Raw genomic sequence first — 17435 nt, forward strand, 5'->3', positions numbered from 1 at the left:
TCTCATTGTATCATATCTTTGTTCCACAAAACATTTCCCAAGATCGAAATACATAAAATCCCATGTATGTGTACGAATCATGCCGGCGTCTTCCCGCGATCATCACTGGTACCTGAAACACATAACACATAACACTGTAAGCATAAAGCTTAGTGAGTTCCCCAAAATACCACTCTAACACATATTAGTCACTCAAGGCTATAGCTCTGCTAACCCTCTGGTCAGTGTGTCTCAGTGGGACCCTCCAGTCCCAACTCTCTGTAGGCTCTCTAGCCCTAACTCTATGAACCCACTGGTCCTATCTCTAGAAACTCTGAATCATGCATATCACATATCACAATAACACACATAAATAGCATACAAATACACTGGCACATAACTCAGCAGTATATTAGCACATAACTCTGTTACCACTCTAGGTAAGTATAGTGAGAAGACTCACCTCGGATGTCTCGGTAAATCTCCGACTCGGTGGAAATATAGTCTAGCCTCCGCCTAATCACATAAAGTAAAATACTCTCATAAATATAACTCTCGAGACTAGACTCAACCCTCTCTTGACACAAAGACCCCATTGTTGACCAAACCCTCAAAGTCAACAACTCAACGATCAGACTTTGACCCGACTCGCCGAGTGCACTTGGGTGACTCGGCGAGTCTACGTGTGTCCACTATCCTTCTAGTCTCGCATGACACGTCGAGTCTTTCCCCTGCTCGACGGGTTACACCTGGCATGAATCGCGGGGCCGCCCCAACTTAACTCGCCGAGTCCCATTATGAACTCGGGGAGTTCCGCCTTGAACTCCAGTCCTCTAATTCCCTCTGACTCACTGAGTCATTCCCCCAACTCGGCAAGTACTCACTGAGTGAACTATGGGGAAACCCTAACCCTACTCGTCAAGTCTGCTCTTGGTACTCGGCGAGTTCATGCCATGCTCGAGCTCAAATGACCTCCTGAGGTCAGATCCGTTCCTCTAACTCATAGATATGGCCTCCTTAAGCAATATAAACACGTAAAGTTTGGATCTTGATGCCCATGCAAAGACCCAATGGCTCTATTTGAAGAAATGGCCTCAATATGCCACCTTAAGCTCATATTACCCAATGACACCCCATAAAGATCAAGGGGCTTAGGTCTCTGGACCTCTTTGGATCCAGATCTGCAGCCTCAACACAAGAAGGGACCAATTGCACTAACAATCACACTCTAAATGGGCTAGAAACCCTAATTCTCAAGGATTAACACCCAAAACTGAAGAAGGATCGAATATATACCTCAATATGAAGTTCTTAGGCTCTGAAATCCATAGAATAGCGCCTTCTTTAGCTTCCTCTTGCCTTGGTCACCTTCTTCTTGCAAAAACACCCACATAAGGATAAAAAATGGTATCTCCTCCCTCACAAACGCTCTAGATCGCTTAGGGTTTCACTCAGGGGTCTGGTAGCCACAATTGGTGGCTATAAGCCCCTTTAAATAGGCCTCAAACCCCGGGGATTAGGGTTTCATTAAACAGCGTGGAATCGCCGAGTCCATTAGTCGACTCGCCGAGTCCGGTCATTAACCCGGATGGAAAATCGCGACACTACTCGGCAAGTCTAAACGTCAACTCGTCGAGTCCCTCCCAAAATCTCCAAAAATTACATGAACGACATACTTTTGTCGTTGACAATTGCTGCCCACAAAAATTACTATCAATAATGGTGTTTGCCACCGACTACAATTAAGGAATCAAAAGTACAATTTTTAATTGCGATCTAACCTATGCAAAAATCATAAATACCAACATCTTTACAACCAAAAGAAAGCCCTGCAAACACACATAGCTCCTTAAAAGTGTCACTAAAAAAATCTCAAAAGATAGGACATGTGTGTAGAGGTCATCATACACACACTACACCTACACACATGAGGTTCATTTAATATACCCCTCCTTTTAACAAAATAGCCATGAACATATATAATAAAGCAAAATTGCAATAATTGTACTTCTCTATATAAAACTAAAACAGTTTTTACATCTATTTTCAGTTTGTAACAAAACAAAACTTTAAAAAAAGATAGCAACTATTCTTATAGCAAACGTTACACAAAAAAAGCCAAAAACAAATGAAAAGATTCCTTCTTGTTTAAGCAAAGAATATTTCCTCATTCTATGAAAAACTTGTTATCAACACGTGGCAGCATCTTGCCTGATGACTGTTTAATTGAATACCCAAGATCAACTTTCATCAAACGGTGATTATCTTCCGCACGTGTCATTGAGAAATTAACAAAAATTTCTTCCCCTTCATTCACACGTGCATGCGGATGCAAAAGAAAAACCTACACATATATATTCAATCAAATCATCTTTAAAATATCATCATAAAGCACAAAAGAGCTAATTGCAACAAATAGCATATGTACTTTAAAAACTCTACCCAATTATAACACTGTACATTCATTTTTTTCTTATAAAAAACATTAAACCCAACAAAAAAAATACAACAAAAGAGAAAAAGTCAACCTGTTGACCCCAATGTGTGCCATCATCTTGACTAGGAGCTGTGGTCAACTCAACATCTGACTCAGCTGGATTCTCTTCACTTCCCTAACAAAATATAAAAAGAAATCGGTCAAATCAATTCTCACATGAACTTAAAAAAGTCAAAGGTTGACCGTTAACTCACTTTAAAATGCACATCAAACCAACCACCAAAGCCACATAGCCGTGTGTCCTCTTTAGTGACTAATGATGAAATGTTGGCTTCCACTTTGAGGATTTCTTCAACTGTCACTTTTAAACAATCGATCTCTTTTAATATAGCAGGAGTTCCCACAACTTGATTTGGATGCAAAGAGTTCCACACCGATGTCTACACAATAAAAAATAATTTAATAATCTTTATGACCTTCCGTGTTAGTAATACAGGACGAAACAGGTTGTACTGCATTGGACATACACAAGACTAGGACTGACAAGACATGGCATGACAGAACAGACTGTACTGCATTTGGCATGCACTTTAGCTGACAATGATGTTATTGGGGCATAATTGTAATAATATACAAGAAAGTAGGATACCCACCTCCAAATAATATTTTTTTTGCTCTTTTGAAAAGGGTTTTGTTAGAACACTCATATTGACACCATAATAAGCTTCGGTTTCTTTCAAGAAACCATGCCAATCATCCATGGATCCCTCATAATCACTCATTTTATGATCTGCTAATCCGGATCTAATAGGAGCCAACCACATGCGAGCATGACTTGGATACCTTCAAAGAAAAAGAATAATTAATTAATTTTCTAAAAATAATGAACAAAATTTGTAACTAGTGGTATAAACTATAAAGAACTACTTACATAATTCCATTTGGTTTAAGCCACCGATCACGTGCACAAATTACAGAATCAAACATGGATTCACGAAGAAGAAAGTACCCCATCCACTCGGAGATTATTACATCAACTGTACATCAATTTTTGGTGAGATGAAAATAAATCCAGAAAGAAGTAAAGTTTTCTTTTTCCATTAAGTGTTTGTATGGATGAAGTTTTGAATGGATAAATGATTTCTATTTGGAGTAAAAGGTTGTTTCTTTTTAACTAAATAAGCTTAATGGGTTAAGCCATTTAGTCTGAAAAACAAACTAGACCTTATGTATACAACACTTTATTCAGACAGACATCACACATCATAAAGATTGTTGCTTTTTGTGGATTGATAATGAATTAATGACCTTTCTCGGGTAGTGTGATATCTTCTATTGAACCCTCAATCACTTCAATCACATCTTGAAGGTGATTTGATTTAACAAGCTCCCGAGCATGAACAGCCATTTTAGTAGCTTCAACAGCATATACTTTTTTGGCACCCGCTTGTGCACACCATATTGCTAAAATGCCACTTCCTGTACCTACATCCAACACAGTCTTTTTCCAAAAAAAGACACCAATTTAGTCTTTGGGTTATCACTTATCACAATATTCAAGATTCAAGAATATACATAATATACATGTACAAGATTTCATGTTACAACAGAGTCTTTTGCACAAGGACAGAAAATTGGATCATTATAACATTGGATCATTATAACACACACCCAACACAAATTTGTATTTAAAGATTTCAAGATATATATACATGTAACATGCTAATTTAGTCTTTGGTTTTGCATAGAATTCAAGATTCAAGCATATATACACATACAAGATTTCAAGTTACAACAGAGTCTTTGACAAAAGGACATAAAATTTGATCATGATAACACATACCCAACACAAATTTGCATTTAAAGATTTCAAGATGCATATACATAGTCTTTGGGTTTGCATAAAATTCAAGATTCAAGAATATACATAGTATACACATACAAGATTTCAAGTTGCAACAGTTTTTATGCAAAAAGACACAAAATTTGATCATTATAAGACAACCCCAACACAAATTTGCATAAATTTACAGATTTCAAGATACATATATACATACGAATAGCTTAAATAGTTACTTGGGTTCTTAGCACACGTCCAAACAAGATCAATTTCACATCTTTTGTTCCTATTCTGTCAACCAACCGGAGTTCAGTACGCTCGGCCACCGAAAACCGTCGGCCGGAGACCTATTTCATGCCTAGGAAGCCTTGTTGTTAACTATTTTTTTAAGTATATATAACTTCTGTTGGTTTATTGTTAGCTAAATTTGCTTTCACCTTCCTCATTCAAGTCAACAAACGAGCATATAGCAGTTTAACGTAAATATGTGGATATACGTACCTTTCCGATGAAGTGGTGTTTATTGTGGAAAACAGAGTTGTAGTAAGCGTCCATTCGAACTCGGTCGGAGAGCATCTCTTTTTGGTGGTGAAGAAAAGCGTATGTGCTGAAGTAGTTGGCGAAGTCGACTTCTTTGTCCACGGGACTCCGGCCATTGCTGGCGGCTGTACGCCTTTCGGCGGCGGCACCGTTAGCTGTGCTCCCCATCAAGATATGGCGTTTGAATCTTTAGCAGAGAGACAGCGAGACCGACATACGCATATATGGAAGTATGGAACTTTCGATTAGGGCACAACGACCGTTGACTCTCTTTCAAACTACAAACTTATTCAATCTCTAATTCTTAATAATAAAAATAAATATATAAATAAATAACAATAACAATAATAGATATAGGGATATTTATTGGAAAATTCTAGATAGGTCTGATGAAAATAATCGATACTTGATTATTTGATCCGACCATTTTGAATTCGAATATATCGGGTCGGGTAAATCAGACGTCGGGTTCAGAAATCAGGTAATCGGGTAACTTCATATTTAAATAGGTCGATTGTTTGGTAGGTTTAGAAAATTTTGGGTATATCCAATACCCAATTTTTTTAAAAAAGAAGTTGATACATTAACTATAGTAACTATTAAACTTTATTAACATTTTGACTATCGATAAGTTATCGATAATCAATTTCAAAAGAGAAAGAAAAGGTTGTAAAACAAAAAGATCATAAAGAAAACGTGATGCACATCTAATAGGGGTAAATGTAATATTCTATTTGTTACCTAATATTTTTTTGGAATATAATGTATCTTAAGATTTTATTTAAAAGTATGATTTTTAATAACAGGTATAAAATTGTGTCATTCCATCACTGACAAAGTTGAATCCTTTTAAATGTTTTTAAAAAAAAAAGTTTTGGAATTGTTATTATAACTACGTTTTAGGTGTTCTAGATTTTTTCGGCAAACATGTCCATAAATACCCGACTAAAATTTTGTATGTAATGAAGAAAAGTTTATGAGGCCTAAATGTATCAATCAAATTGTGGGTAATTTTTGGGTATACATGAATTAAAACCCGACATACTCGAACCCAAATATCCCAAGTGTAATATAGGTCGGTTATCGGGTAGTATTCTTTTTTAAAAAAGCCGAACTACCCGACCTGAACTATCCAAAACCCGAAAATTATATCCGATCAACACCTCTATCCCCATCTTGTGGGACCCTTTATTTCCGTAGGATCCAGATTTAGTAGGCGAAGAAGGATGCTTTCACATTTGCTGGAAAAATCTGAAAATCTAGAAGCCATTTATCACATGGGACATGGGGCGCCCTTTAAAAAGGCGTGGCACGCCTCTGGCCTAAGGATTGATCTTGTTTTTAGGGTTTGGGGTATTTAAAGGTCATTAACTCATGGGTTTGTCATTTCCCAGCCTCCATAAATCATAGATCGACATTGAGGAAACCCTAGCCTCTTTTTGTGATTTTAAGCTCATCCTCTCTCCTAAAATTCATTTTGATGCTCATTTGGTGGTCTTTAGTGCTCTAAAATGAAGTAAACAAGAAAGATTGATCAAAGGAGCTTTACATCTAAAGTATCCAACCTTCTTAACACTTCCGGATTTTTGTAAGTCATAAAGTTTCATTATTTATTGTGTTTCACATTTGGTCTAAGAGTATTTGGAGTTTTAGTGCTTTATTTGATATATGGAGTTTCAACAACTCCATGATCTTTGGGTACTATTCAACCCCATATATGATGTGTTGATGGAGTAAAGACTGCATGCAAGGGCTATCTTTACTCCATGCAAGAAGAAAAATGCTATTTTAGACTTTTTAGAGCTTAGGGTTTTAGATCTAGATTGTTTGTGTAACACCGTAATTTCCAAAACAATTTTTCGCATTTTATAAAAACATAATTCATTCATTATTCATAAAACATCACTGTTTAAAACTCAATTCATAACATATATCAATCCCAAGATCTCATAACATAAAAATCCCGTGTGTGTACTAATCAAGCCGAGGCCTTTCCGCGATCCTCACTAGTACCTGAAACACATAACACAAAACACTGTAAGCACAAAGCTTAGTGAGTTCCCCAAAATACCACATATAACACATATTAGCCACTCGAGGCTATAACTCTATGGTTCCATGCACCCAAACTCTGTGAACCCTCAGGTTCTAACTCTGTAACATGCACAGCATAAATCACATAGAATAATGCAATGCAACACATAACATATATATATATATATATATATATATATATATATAGCATACAAACACTGTATCGCATAACTCTAGTTACCTACTCAAGGTAAAGTATAATGAGAAGACTCACCTCGGATATCTCAGTAAATCTCTGACTCGGTAAACTCTGGTCTAGCCCCTGCCTAATCACATGAAATAAATACTCTAATTAATACAACCCTCCGGGCTAGGCTAAACTCTCTCTCTATACATCCTCTAGGAAGGGTAAAAGACTATCCTACCCTTCCGATGACTCTAAGGTCCAAACATTGACTAACCCTAAAAGTCAACGAAGTCAATGGTCAACCTTGACCAAACTCGCCGAGTGCACAACTGTGACTCGGCGAGTCCACACGTGTTCTTCACCCTCCTAGTCCTCATTTGACTCACTAAGTCAACCTCAACTTTGCAAATCATCACTGATCACATTCTGTGAAATGTCCCGACCCAACTCGCCGAGTCCGGCTCCTGAATCGGCGAGTACCATCGTGCACTCTGTTCTCTAGATTCCCTCTGACTCACCGAGTTGCTTCCCCAACTCAGTGAGTCACCAACTGTGTGATTATCGGGAAAACCCTCCGTCCTACTCGCCGAGTCGGCTAATGAACTCGGCGAGTTCATGCCATGCTCAAGCTGAACTGACCTACTGAGGTCAGATCCACTCCTCTAAACCATAGATACAACTTCCCAAAGCATTATAATCACGTAAAACTAGCATTTTGGTGCTCATGCAAAGGCTCAAAGGCCTTATTTGAAGATATGGCATCTAAAATGACATCCTAAGCTCATAACCTCCATTAACATCCATAAAGCTCAAGGGAAAAGGGTCTCTGGACCTCTTTGGGTCCAGATCTACAGCACCAACACGAGAAGGGACCAATTACTCCTTATAACCATCCTCTAAAGGGCTAAAAAGCCCTAACTCTAAGAATTACACCATAAACTGAAGAAGGGTCGAATGAATGCCTCAAAATGAAGTCTCTGAGCTCTGGAATCACTGGATTAGCACCTTCTTCAGCCTCCTCTTGTCTTGGGTCCTCTTCTATTTGCAAAACACTAACAAATGATCAAGAAATGACTCTTTTCCTCTCACAAACGCTCTAGCTCACTTAGGGTTTCTCTCTGGGGTCTGGTAGCCGCAAATGACGGGCATAAGGCCCTTTAAATAGGCCCCAAACCCGAGGAATTAGGGTTTCATTAAACAGCGTGGACTCGCCGAGTCCTTGGGGCGACTCGCCGAGTCCAGCCATCCACCCGGATAATGATTCGCGTCTTTACTCGGCGAGTCTACGCATCAACTCGCCGAGTTCTTCCATAAAACTTGAAATTCATCGAATAAATAAAATACCTGAAATTCCAGATGTCATAGTTTGGGCGTCTTAATGGATAAAGTTGGAAACTTTATCCATTTAGACATCATGGAGATCCATATCTGAGAATAATAGGCTTGGACTTAATTAATTAAATCAAATTTAGTTGTTGATTTTTTGACATCATGTAGCACACCTGGTTGACTGAGGGTTGACTTTTTTTATGTTGATTTGGACCATTGGCAGTTGACTTATTGACCATTTTGACTTTTGGTCAAGTAGAGGGGTCTTGAGCTATGGACTAAGGTTTAGTGTTTGTTTGGTTAGGTAGTTTGTGTAGAGGATTCATTGGACTTCAGGTGGTGGGTATTAGCTCTTTAATAAGGTGAGTCTTCTCACTATACTATGTAGGCCACTAGGTGTCATGATATTTTGCTTATCTTTGTGACTTGTATGAAAGACATTACGGTAACCATAACATTGCATGAAAAGCAATAGGGAACCATAACAAATTGTATGAAATACTATAGTGGGATCTTAGCGGGAAAGACCGTAGGGGACTGTAGCAACATAAGTGATTGTAAGACTATGGAGGCATAATATTCACATGAGTTGAAATATACCCCTAGGTCGGGGCCCATTGTTATGTGGTGAATGTGGTATTTTGGGGAACTCAATAAGCTTTGTGCTTACAAATTTAAGTTTAAATTGTTTCAGGTTGTTCTGGTAGCAAAGGGAAGGGCATGACTTGATTGGCTTGCATGTAACACTCAAAAATTTCATGCTAAATTAAAACTTTTTCAAAACATTTAAAACCATTTATCATTACAAGGTTTGTTTTCAAAATATCTAATATCAGAGTTTTCCGAGAAACATAAACAAATCATGAGGAGTTGTACGATCATGCCTTCGCCTTGCCGCGATCCCCTGATGTACCTGAAACTATAAACTGAAACTGTAAACCCGAAAGCTTATTGAGTTCCCCCAAAATACCCATACCCACAATAACACACATATAATCATAAACAACATACTATGGGTCCAGTAAACCATCGGGTTGGAATACCCCAGGCCGTCAACCATCCGGTTGGAATGCCAACATACTATGGGTCCAGTCAACCATCGGGTTGGAATACCCCAGGCCCTCAACCATCCGGTTGGAATGCCAACATACTATGGGTCCAATCATCCTCGGGATGGAATACCCCAGGCCCACAACCAACAAGTTGGATTGCCCACATACTATGAGTCCAATCATCCTCGGGATGGAATACTAACGGCCTACAACCAACAGTTTGGAATGCCAATGCCTATTGGCTTTCACACAAAGCAGATAAGCCTCAACCGCCAAACAACCATGTGGACATATAACAGATAATCACATAACAGTCTATAGACAACAACTGATCTAACGGATCGTACCACATACCACATAATACTATCCTACCCTCTAGGATACCGAATTAACAGGTCATACCATATATCACATAATATCATCCTACCCTCTAGGATAGCGATCTAACAGGTCATACTAGCATATCATAACCAAATAACATCTCAAAGAGTCGGCCTTGGTGCCTTAGACCCTTGGGTATAGCGAGGATAACTCACCTTACACTGTCGACTCGAAGATAAACCCAAGCTCTTGGATTGTTGGTACAACTCCACCACCTAAATGCACCATGGAACCATGCTCGTAAATTTCCAATTTTCCAAAATGCCCCAGAAGTCCAATGGTCAACCCTTGGTCAAAGTCAAAGACAAAGTCAACAGTCTATGTTGCCCTCAACTCGTCGAGTCACTTGAGTGACTCGTCGAGTTCCCAGTCTCACTGGCCGCAACTCCTTGGCCAACTCGGCGAGTTTTCCCCTTACAACTCGTTGCGTTCCTACATTTCCAAAGGTTGGGAAAAACCCTAGCCGACTCGCCGATTCATCGACTGACTCGCCGAGCCCAAGGCAATCTTTATCGGACTCCCCAAGTTGTTCATCCAACTCGTCGAGTTCATGACCATCTTCTTATGACTCGTCGAGTCGACCTTGCGACTCGCTGATTCCCTTCAATCCTTCATCCATACAGATGCTTTATAAGTCATGTAAAGGCTCCATACTGCATATCTAAGCACTTAGGGCATGTTTATCACGTAAAGTTGCAAACTTTACGTGCATGTAAGATGATAATGGCCCAAAATAAGATAAAGGAGTGGCTTAAGGTAAGGGAAAATTCTCAGCTCAACAAAGACTGAAACTTTATGACAAAGAGGGGCTAAAGGAGTCCAGATCTGAGGTTGCAACCTCAGATCTTGACCCAAATCGGAGAACCACCACACAAAACCCTAAAATACCAAACCCATAAATGAAGAGATCTAACTAAGAGAGAGCCAAGGTAACAACTTGTTACCTCCAAAATGATGCCAAGACAGAGAAGAATCCGAATCTACAACAACCCCTTGCTCCAAACTTATTGAACTCCAAGCTTTTTACTCCAAAGATCCCTCTTCTAAGCTAAGAAGCACACAAATATAGAGAGCAACCACGAATTAGGGTTTCTGAACTCAATGAGGTAGTAAGAGAGGCTAAGGGGAATAAGTGGTCCTTAAATAGGGTGCAAATCTCCAGAATTTAGGGTTTCATTTGCCAGCTCCTACTCGTCGAGTCCCTTCTTGGACTCGGTGAGTAGGTCACTAAAACACGCGGACCAATCCATTGTTACTCGACGAGTAGAGCAACCAACTCGTCGAGTAGACTTTGAAAACAAGAAAACTCTTATAAAATCGATACCTGAGAATCGGGGCGTTATAATTCATCCCCCACTTGAACAAGACTCCATCCTCGAAGTCTGCCGCGGTGAACAGCTCCGGATGGTGCTCCCGCATCTCTGCCTCTGGCTCCCATGTCCACTCGGACCCCCTTTGATGCTCCCACTGTACCTTCACCAAAGGTATCTCCTTGTTCCGCAGAACTTTCATCTTTCTCTCTAATATGGCCACTGGCCTCTCCACGTAATTTAGGAGCTCATCGACTTGAATATCATCCAACGACACCACTGCCTCCTGATCCATAATGCACTTCCGCAACTGCGAAACATGGAAGGTGATGTGGATCCGATTAAGCTCCTCCAGTAGCTCTAGCATGTAAGCCACCTTTCCAACCCTGGAAATGATCCTGAACGGCCCAATGTAACAGGGACCCAATTTCCCTCTCTTCCTGAAGCGGATCACACCCTTCCAGGGTGATACCTTTAGGAGAACCATATCACCCACCTGAAATTCTAGCTCAAATCGGCGTTTGTCGGCGTAACTCTTCTGTCGACTCTGAGCGGTATGCAGTCGCCGCCTAATCTGTTGAATCTTCTTGGTAGTCTGCAATACTACTTCCGTCCGTCCCATCACCCTTTGTCCGACCTCACCCCAAAAAACCTGGGTGCGACATCTACGGCCATACAACATCTTGAAAGACGGGGATTCAATGTTGGAATGATAGTTGTTTTTGTAGGCAAACTCTGCAAGCGGTAGGTGAGAATCCCAACTCCCACCGAAATCAATGACACACACCCTCAACATATCCTCGAGGGTCTGAATGGTCCGCTCGCTCTGACCGTCAGTCTGCGGATGGACTGATGTGCTGAAGTGCAACCGCGTGCCCAGCTCCTCGTGGAACTTCTGCCAGAAATGGGAGGTAAACCTAACATCCCGATCGGAGAAAATGGAGACTGGAACCCCATGGCGAGCGCGATCTCGCAGACGTACACGTCGGCCAACTTCTCGGCCGATGAACTCTCCCGTATGGCCAAGAAATGGGCACTCTTGGTCAATCGATCGATGATGACCCATATGGCATCAAACCCCTTCGCCGTCCTCGGCAGCTTGGTAATAAAGTTCATCGTGATATGTTCTTCCACATGGGAATCTCTAGGGGCTGCAGCTTGCCATGCGGCCTCTGATGCTCGGCCTTGACCATCCTATAGGTCAAGCACCTCTCGATGTACCAAGTGATTTCTCACTTCATGCACGACCACAAGTAGCTCAAACTCAAATTCGGGTACATCTTGGTGGAACTAGACTTCTCGTAACCAAAACTTACACTTCGAGAACTTGGCATATAGCCACTCTCGTCTCAGAGCTCCCAACAACTCCCTGAGGTGCTCCTCGTGCTACTTGCGAGTCTTGGAATACACCAAGATATCATCTATAAACACGATGACCGAGCGATCCAGCATCGGTTTGCAGAACCGATTCATCAGGTCCATAAATATTGTCGGCGCGTTGGTGAGCCCAAACGGCATCACCACGAACTCCTAATAACCATAACAAGTCTGAAACGCGGTCTTCTCCACGTCCTCCTCTCTGACCCATACCTGATGATACCCCGACCTCAAATCTATCTTGGAGAACCAAGATGCCCCCTGCAACTAATCAAAGAGATCATTTATCCTCGGGAGTGGATAATGGTTCTTCACCGTCAACTGGTTCAACTCCCTATAATCAATGCACATCCGGTGCGAGCCATCCTTCTTCCTGACGAAGAGGATCGGTGCTCCCCATGGAGAACTACTAGGTCGAATGAACTGCTTGCCCAACAGTTCCTGCAGCTGTGATGACAGCTCCTGCATTTCGAGTGGCGCCAATCGGTACGACGCCTTGGCGATAGGAGCCATACCCGGCACCAGGTCGATCCAGAACTCGACCTGCCTCTTCGGAGGTACTCCTGGTAACTCCTCCGGGAACACGTCGGTAAACTCTCTAACCACTGGAACCTCTAAAATTGGAGTCGGATCCCTAGCCCGCGTATCCACCACATACGCTAGATAACCCACACACCCGTGTTGAATATACTGCCGAGCCCTGGCAACTGAGCAGAACCCTGATCCCTCTCTGGTGCCCTCGTCATATACAATCAGTTCTCCTCCACTTAAGGTGCGAACTACCACCCGCTGGCCCTCACAATCTATCATGGCACCGAACCGACTAAGACAATCCATCCCTACAATCACGCGCACCTCCCCCATGGGAATCAATATCAAGTCTATCGGAAAGGACACTCCGAAAATCTCCAACTCATATCCTCGGTAGACCGAAGAAGCAGAAATCCCGTGTTCGTTGGCGATTGAGACTCGCAACGGACACTCTAGCTCACCTACTGGCATACTGAACTCCCTACTAAAAGTTTGAGATACAAACGACCGACTCGCCCCCGAGTCAAATAACACCAATGCGGGTAAGGAGTTTACCAAAAATGTACCTAATCACAGGTACAACAGATAAGCATATAACAGATATAACGAATAAGGGTAATGATAGAAACATACCAGCAACCACATTCGGTGCTGCCCTGGCCTCCTCGGCTGTAAGCTGGAAGACACGATCATGAGCCTTCGGAGGCTCTGACCTGAATGGTCTCCCATCCGTGATCCTCAAAGTAGCCGGTACTGGAGCCTACGTCGGCTTTGCGGCTAATAAACGACATTGGGCCTTCATATGACCCATCTGCTCACAATGATAGCAAAGCCTGACTCCGAAAGTCAGAGTCGGTTGCCTGCAATCCCTGGCCAGATGTCCCTGTTTGCCACATCGGTGGCACCTACTCCCTGCTCGACACGTCCCTGAATGAGCCTTTCCGCACTTCCCACAAGTGCGACCTGGCTGTCCCCCAGTCCAGGTATTAGCGGTCTTGGAACGCTTCGGCACCGGCTGCAACTGCGCAAGGGCCTGCCGCTGCTCCCTGAACTGCAGCTCAATCTCTAACTCACGCCGCCTGGAGGCCTCATATAACTCCAGCAGAGTATCACATATCTGAGTGGCAACAAACTAACGGATTTCAGTCTTGAGCATGCTCAGATAGCGTGTCATCTGAGCTTGCTCGCCCTCTCAGTAAACATATGAGTGATCTCTGTCACCGTCTCGGTACCCTGTCTCAGCTCCAAAAACTCATGATATAACTGCTCCCGCTCGACCCTTGGAATGTAGCGAGCACAGAACATGTCTCTAAACTGCTCCCAAGTAACAGCAGCTCTCTGGTCATCCGTATATGACCCCGTCATCAATCTCCACCAGTCCTTTGCCCCGGACCTCAACAGGTTCAGGGCACATCTGACCTTCTGGTCAGTAGGACATGAACATGTAAAGAAACACCCCTCCACATCCGAAAGCCACCTCATGGATTCAATGGGATCCTGAGTACCATCAAAAGTCAGGGGCTTCGTGTTATCGAAGTCCCGGTACTGATAAACTCAGCCCGCTCCCCCTCCTGTCGCTGTTACAGCTACGGTGGCTGTAGCGGCAGCTGTCTCGGTAAGGGTTGCATATCTGTCATCAAAGTACTCCATCATAGCGGACTTGATAGTCCCAAATAACTCTCGGATCTAACCTCGGACAATCGTGACCACCTCCTCGCGGATGATCTCCCTGACTCGATCCTCTGTCAACAATGGCCCTTCATGGACGACAACCTCAGGTGCTACTGGGGCCTCCTGATCACCCTGCCCTGATCCCGTTTTGGATCCTATCACGAAACTCCTCATAACCACCATACTGAAAATATAACAGGAAGATATCAGCAAATCTGCCTAAATAACCGGGAACCAACTCCATACTAAACCCTAGAGGTTGTGACTTCCCTGCTACGCGTATGGGTCCTATGCTTTCAGTAGTATGGGCCCCTACTACCTTCCACACCTACCCATATTTGTCTCAAGTATCACCACAACACCCTAACACTATACATACACCTGGTGGTCGCTCAACTTCACTCCTAGAGGAAGGCTAACTGTCTCTCAACTGACCTACCGGTCTCACACAACCCACTCATCCATGAAACTTCCATCAACCCTACAACGCTAGTGTATGCTAGTCATACATAACGTTGGAACCTATAGACTTTCGAATACCTGATCCTACCGTAATCCCTTCATCAAACAAGAACAGGAAATAAGGCCAAACCAAACATTCTCATGCTATAAGATCTTAGTCATGTACGACTGAGATGCATACACTAAGCAACTACAATAATGATGTCAATCTCATATGAGGAAAACCCTAGGCTACCATGCATCATGTAATCAAACAATTTTATCATGCAATTCCTGAAGATCCTTAGCCTAGCACTAGCATGTTGTTCTAACATATCACATAATCAAATAACTGTATGGTATTTTGGGGTCAACTTACTAGCTTTGGTTGATCATACACTTTGCATCCTCCTTTACTTATTTTCAAAACCATTTGAAAATATTTTCCTTGATTTAAGGCTGGAGGCACACAAATGTTCCTCCAATTCACTCAAACCTAGGCTCTGATATCAACTCGTCGAGTTCCTACATGTCAAAAGGTTGGGAAAAACCCTAGCCGACTCACTGATTCATCGACTGACTTGTCGAGCTCAGGGCAATCTTTATCGGACTCGTCGAGTTGTTCATCCAAATCGTCGAGTTCATGACCATCTTCTTATGACTCGCCGAGTCGACCTTGCGACTCGTCGAGTCCCTTCAATCCTTCATCCATACATATACTTTTTAAGTCAAGCAAAGGCTCCATACTGCATATCTAAGCTCCCAGAATATTTTTATCACGTAAAGTTGCAAACTTTACGTGCATGCAAGATGATAATGGCCCAAAACAAGATAAAGGAGTGGCTTAAGGTAAGGGGAAAGTCTCAGCTCAACAAAGACTGAAACTTTATGACAAAAAGGGGCTAAAGGAGTCCAGATATGAGGTTGCAACCTCAGATCTTGACCCAAATCGGAGAACCACCACACAAAACCCTAAAATCCCAAACCCATAAATAAAGATATCTAACTAAGAGAGAGCCAAGGTAACAACTTGTTACCTCTAAAACGATGCCAAGACAGAGAAGAATCCGAATCTACAACAACCCCTTGCTCCAAACTTATTGAACTCCAAGCTTTTTACTCCAAAGATCCCTCTTCCAAGCTAAGAAGCACACAAATATAGAGAGCAACCACGAATTAGGGTTTCTGAACTCAAGGAGGTAGTAAGAGAGGCTAAGGGGAATAAGTGGTCCTTAAATAGGGTGAAAATCCCTAGAATTTAGGGTTTCATCTGCCAGATCCTACTTGTCGAGTCCCTTCTTGGACTCGGCGAGTAGGTCACTGTCACACCCCAAAACCATTGAACGGCGGAAACGTTCTGGGGCGGAGGACGTCATATACAGTATCACAACAATGAAAAGTAGTAAACAAGCAACAACATCATCCATTGCATTAATAATATAATTTTAATACAAGTGTATTCTGATATGTATAATAGACACTAATGAATAAATCAAAATGAAAGATGAGTCTTGAACGAGCTCCATCTTCCTTAATCCTTGCATTGGTACCTGTCTATGATGACCTGAGGATACAAGTAATTTTGAAAGAGAGTATCAGCTTTAAAGCTGGTGAGATCATAAGTATTTTAGTGTCTTAATTTGTTTGTAAATACTTGTATGTATTTGAAATGTAAGTATTTGTATGTATACAAATTTTAAGTATTTGAAAATGTAATTGAACTGTATGTATGAAAATGGTTGTAAAATAATTGTAAACGTTTGAAAAGTCCTAGAAATCCCTATGATTCCTATTAGTAACAAAAGGAGTCTTCTACCAAGGCTTAACTGTTCTCAATGTAGTCTTCTACCAAGACCTAACTGCTCTGCATGTAGTCTTCTACCAAGACCTAACTGTTCTGAATGTAGTCTTCTACCAAGACCTAACTGTTCTGAATGTAGTCTTCTACCAAGACCAAGCTGTATTAGTATTACCCTTTGGAACAAGGGTAACTAACAATGTTAACTGAAGACATCCGTAGATGTACATTTACCTCTGTTGCTAACAGCTGGGTATAGGAATAGTCAATCCCCAAAAGTATACTTGTAATGGTATCAACCGTTGACATCCGTGGATGTGCTTTTACCTCTGTAGCTAATAGAGATTTTAGGAATGGTCAGTACCGCAATGTATCCTTGGGTACTAGGATATTAAATCCAATCTATCTCGTCGATTATGTGATTGAATCACAAGGTAAAGATAAGAATGAGGATTATATAATAGAATCTATACATATAAAATGTACTAGTAATTCTTGTAATTGTACTCATGTAAATATGATCATGTG

General features: G+C 41.7%; 1 protein-coding gene across 1 annotated transcript; it reads right to left on the minus strand.

Moving 5' to 3' along the window:
• Positions 1–1962: 1962 nt before the first annotated feature.
• On the minus strand, positions 1963–5051 carry LOC111906126 (protein arginine N-methyltransferase PRMT10). Its single transcript, XM_023901858.3, has 7 exons — positions 4758–5051; positions 3725–3917; positions 3348–3453; positions 3070–3259; positions 2671–2856; positions 2508–2591; positions 1963–2323 (listed from the first exon to the last, which is right to left on the minus strand). The coding sequence occupies exons 1-7, from the start codon at positions 4962–4964 to the stop codon at positions 2147–2149; spliced, it is 1143 nt and encodes a 380-aa protein (XP_023757626.1). The 5' UTR covers positions 4965–5051; the 3' UTR covers positions 1963–2146.
• Between the last annotated feature and the right edge of the window lie 12384 nt (positions 5052–17435).

This window comes from Lactuca sativa, chromosome 8 (assembly GCF_002870075.4).
Source record: "Lactuca sativa cultivar Salinas chromosome 8, Lsat_Salinas_v11, whole genome shotgun sequence".
NCBI classification, from domain to species: Eukaryota; Viridiplantae; Streptophyta; class Magnoliopsida; order Asterales; family Asteraceae; genus Lactuca; species Lactuca sativa.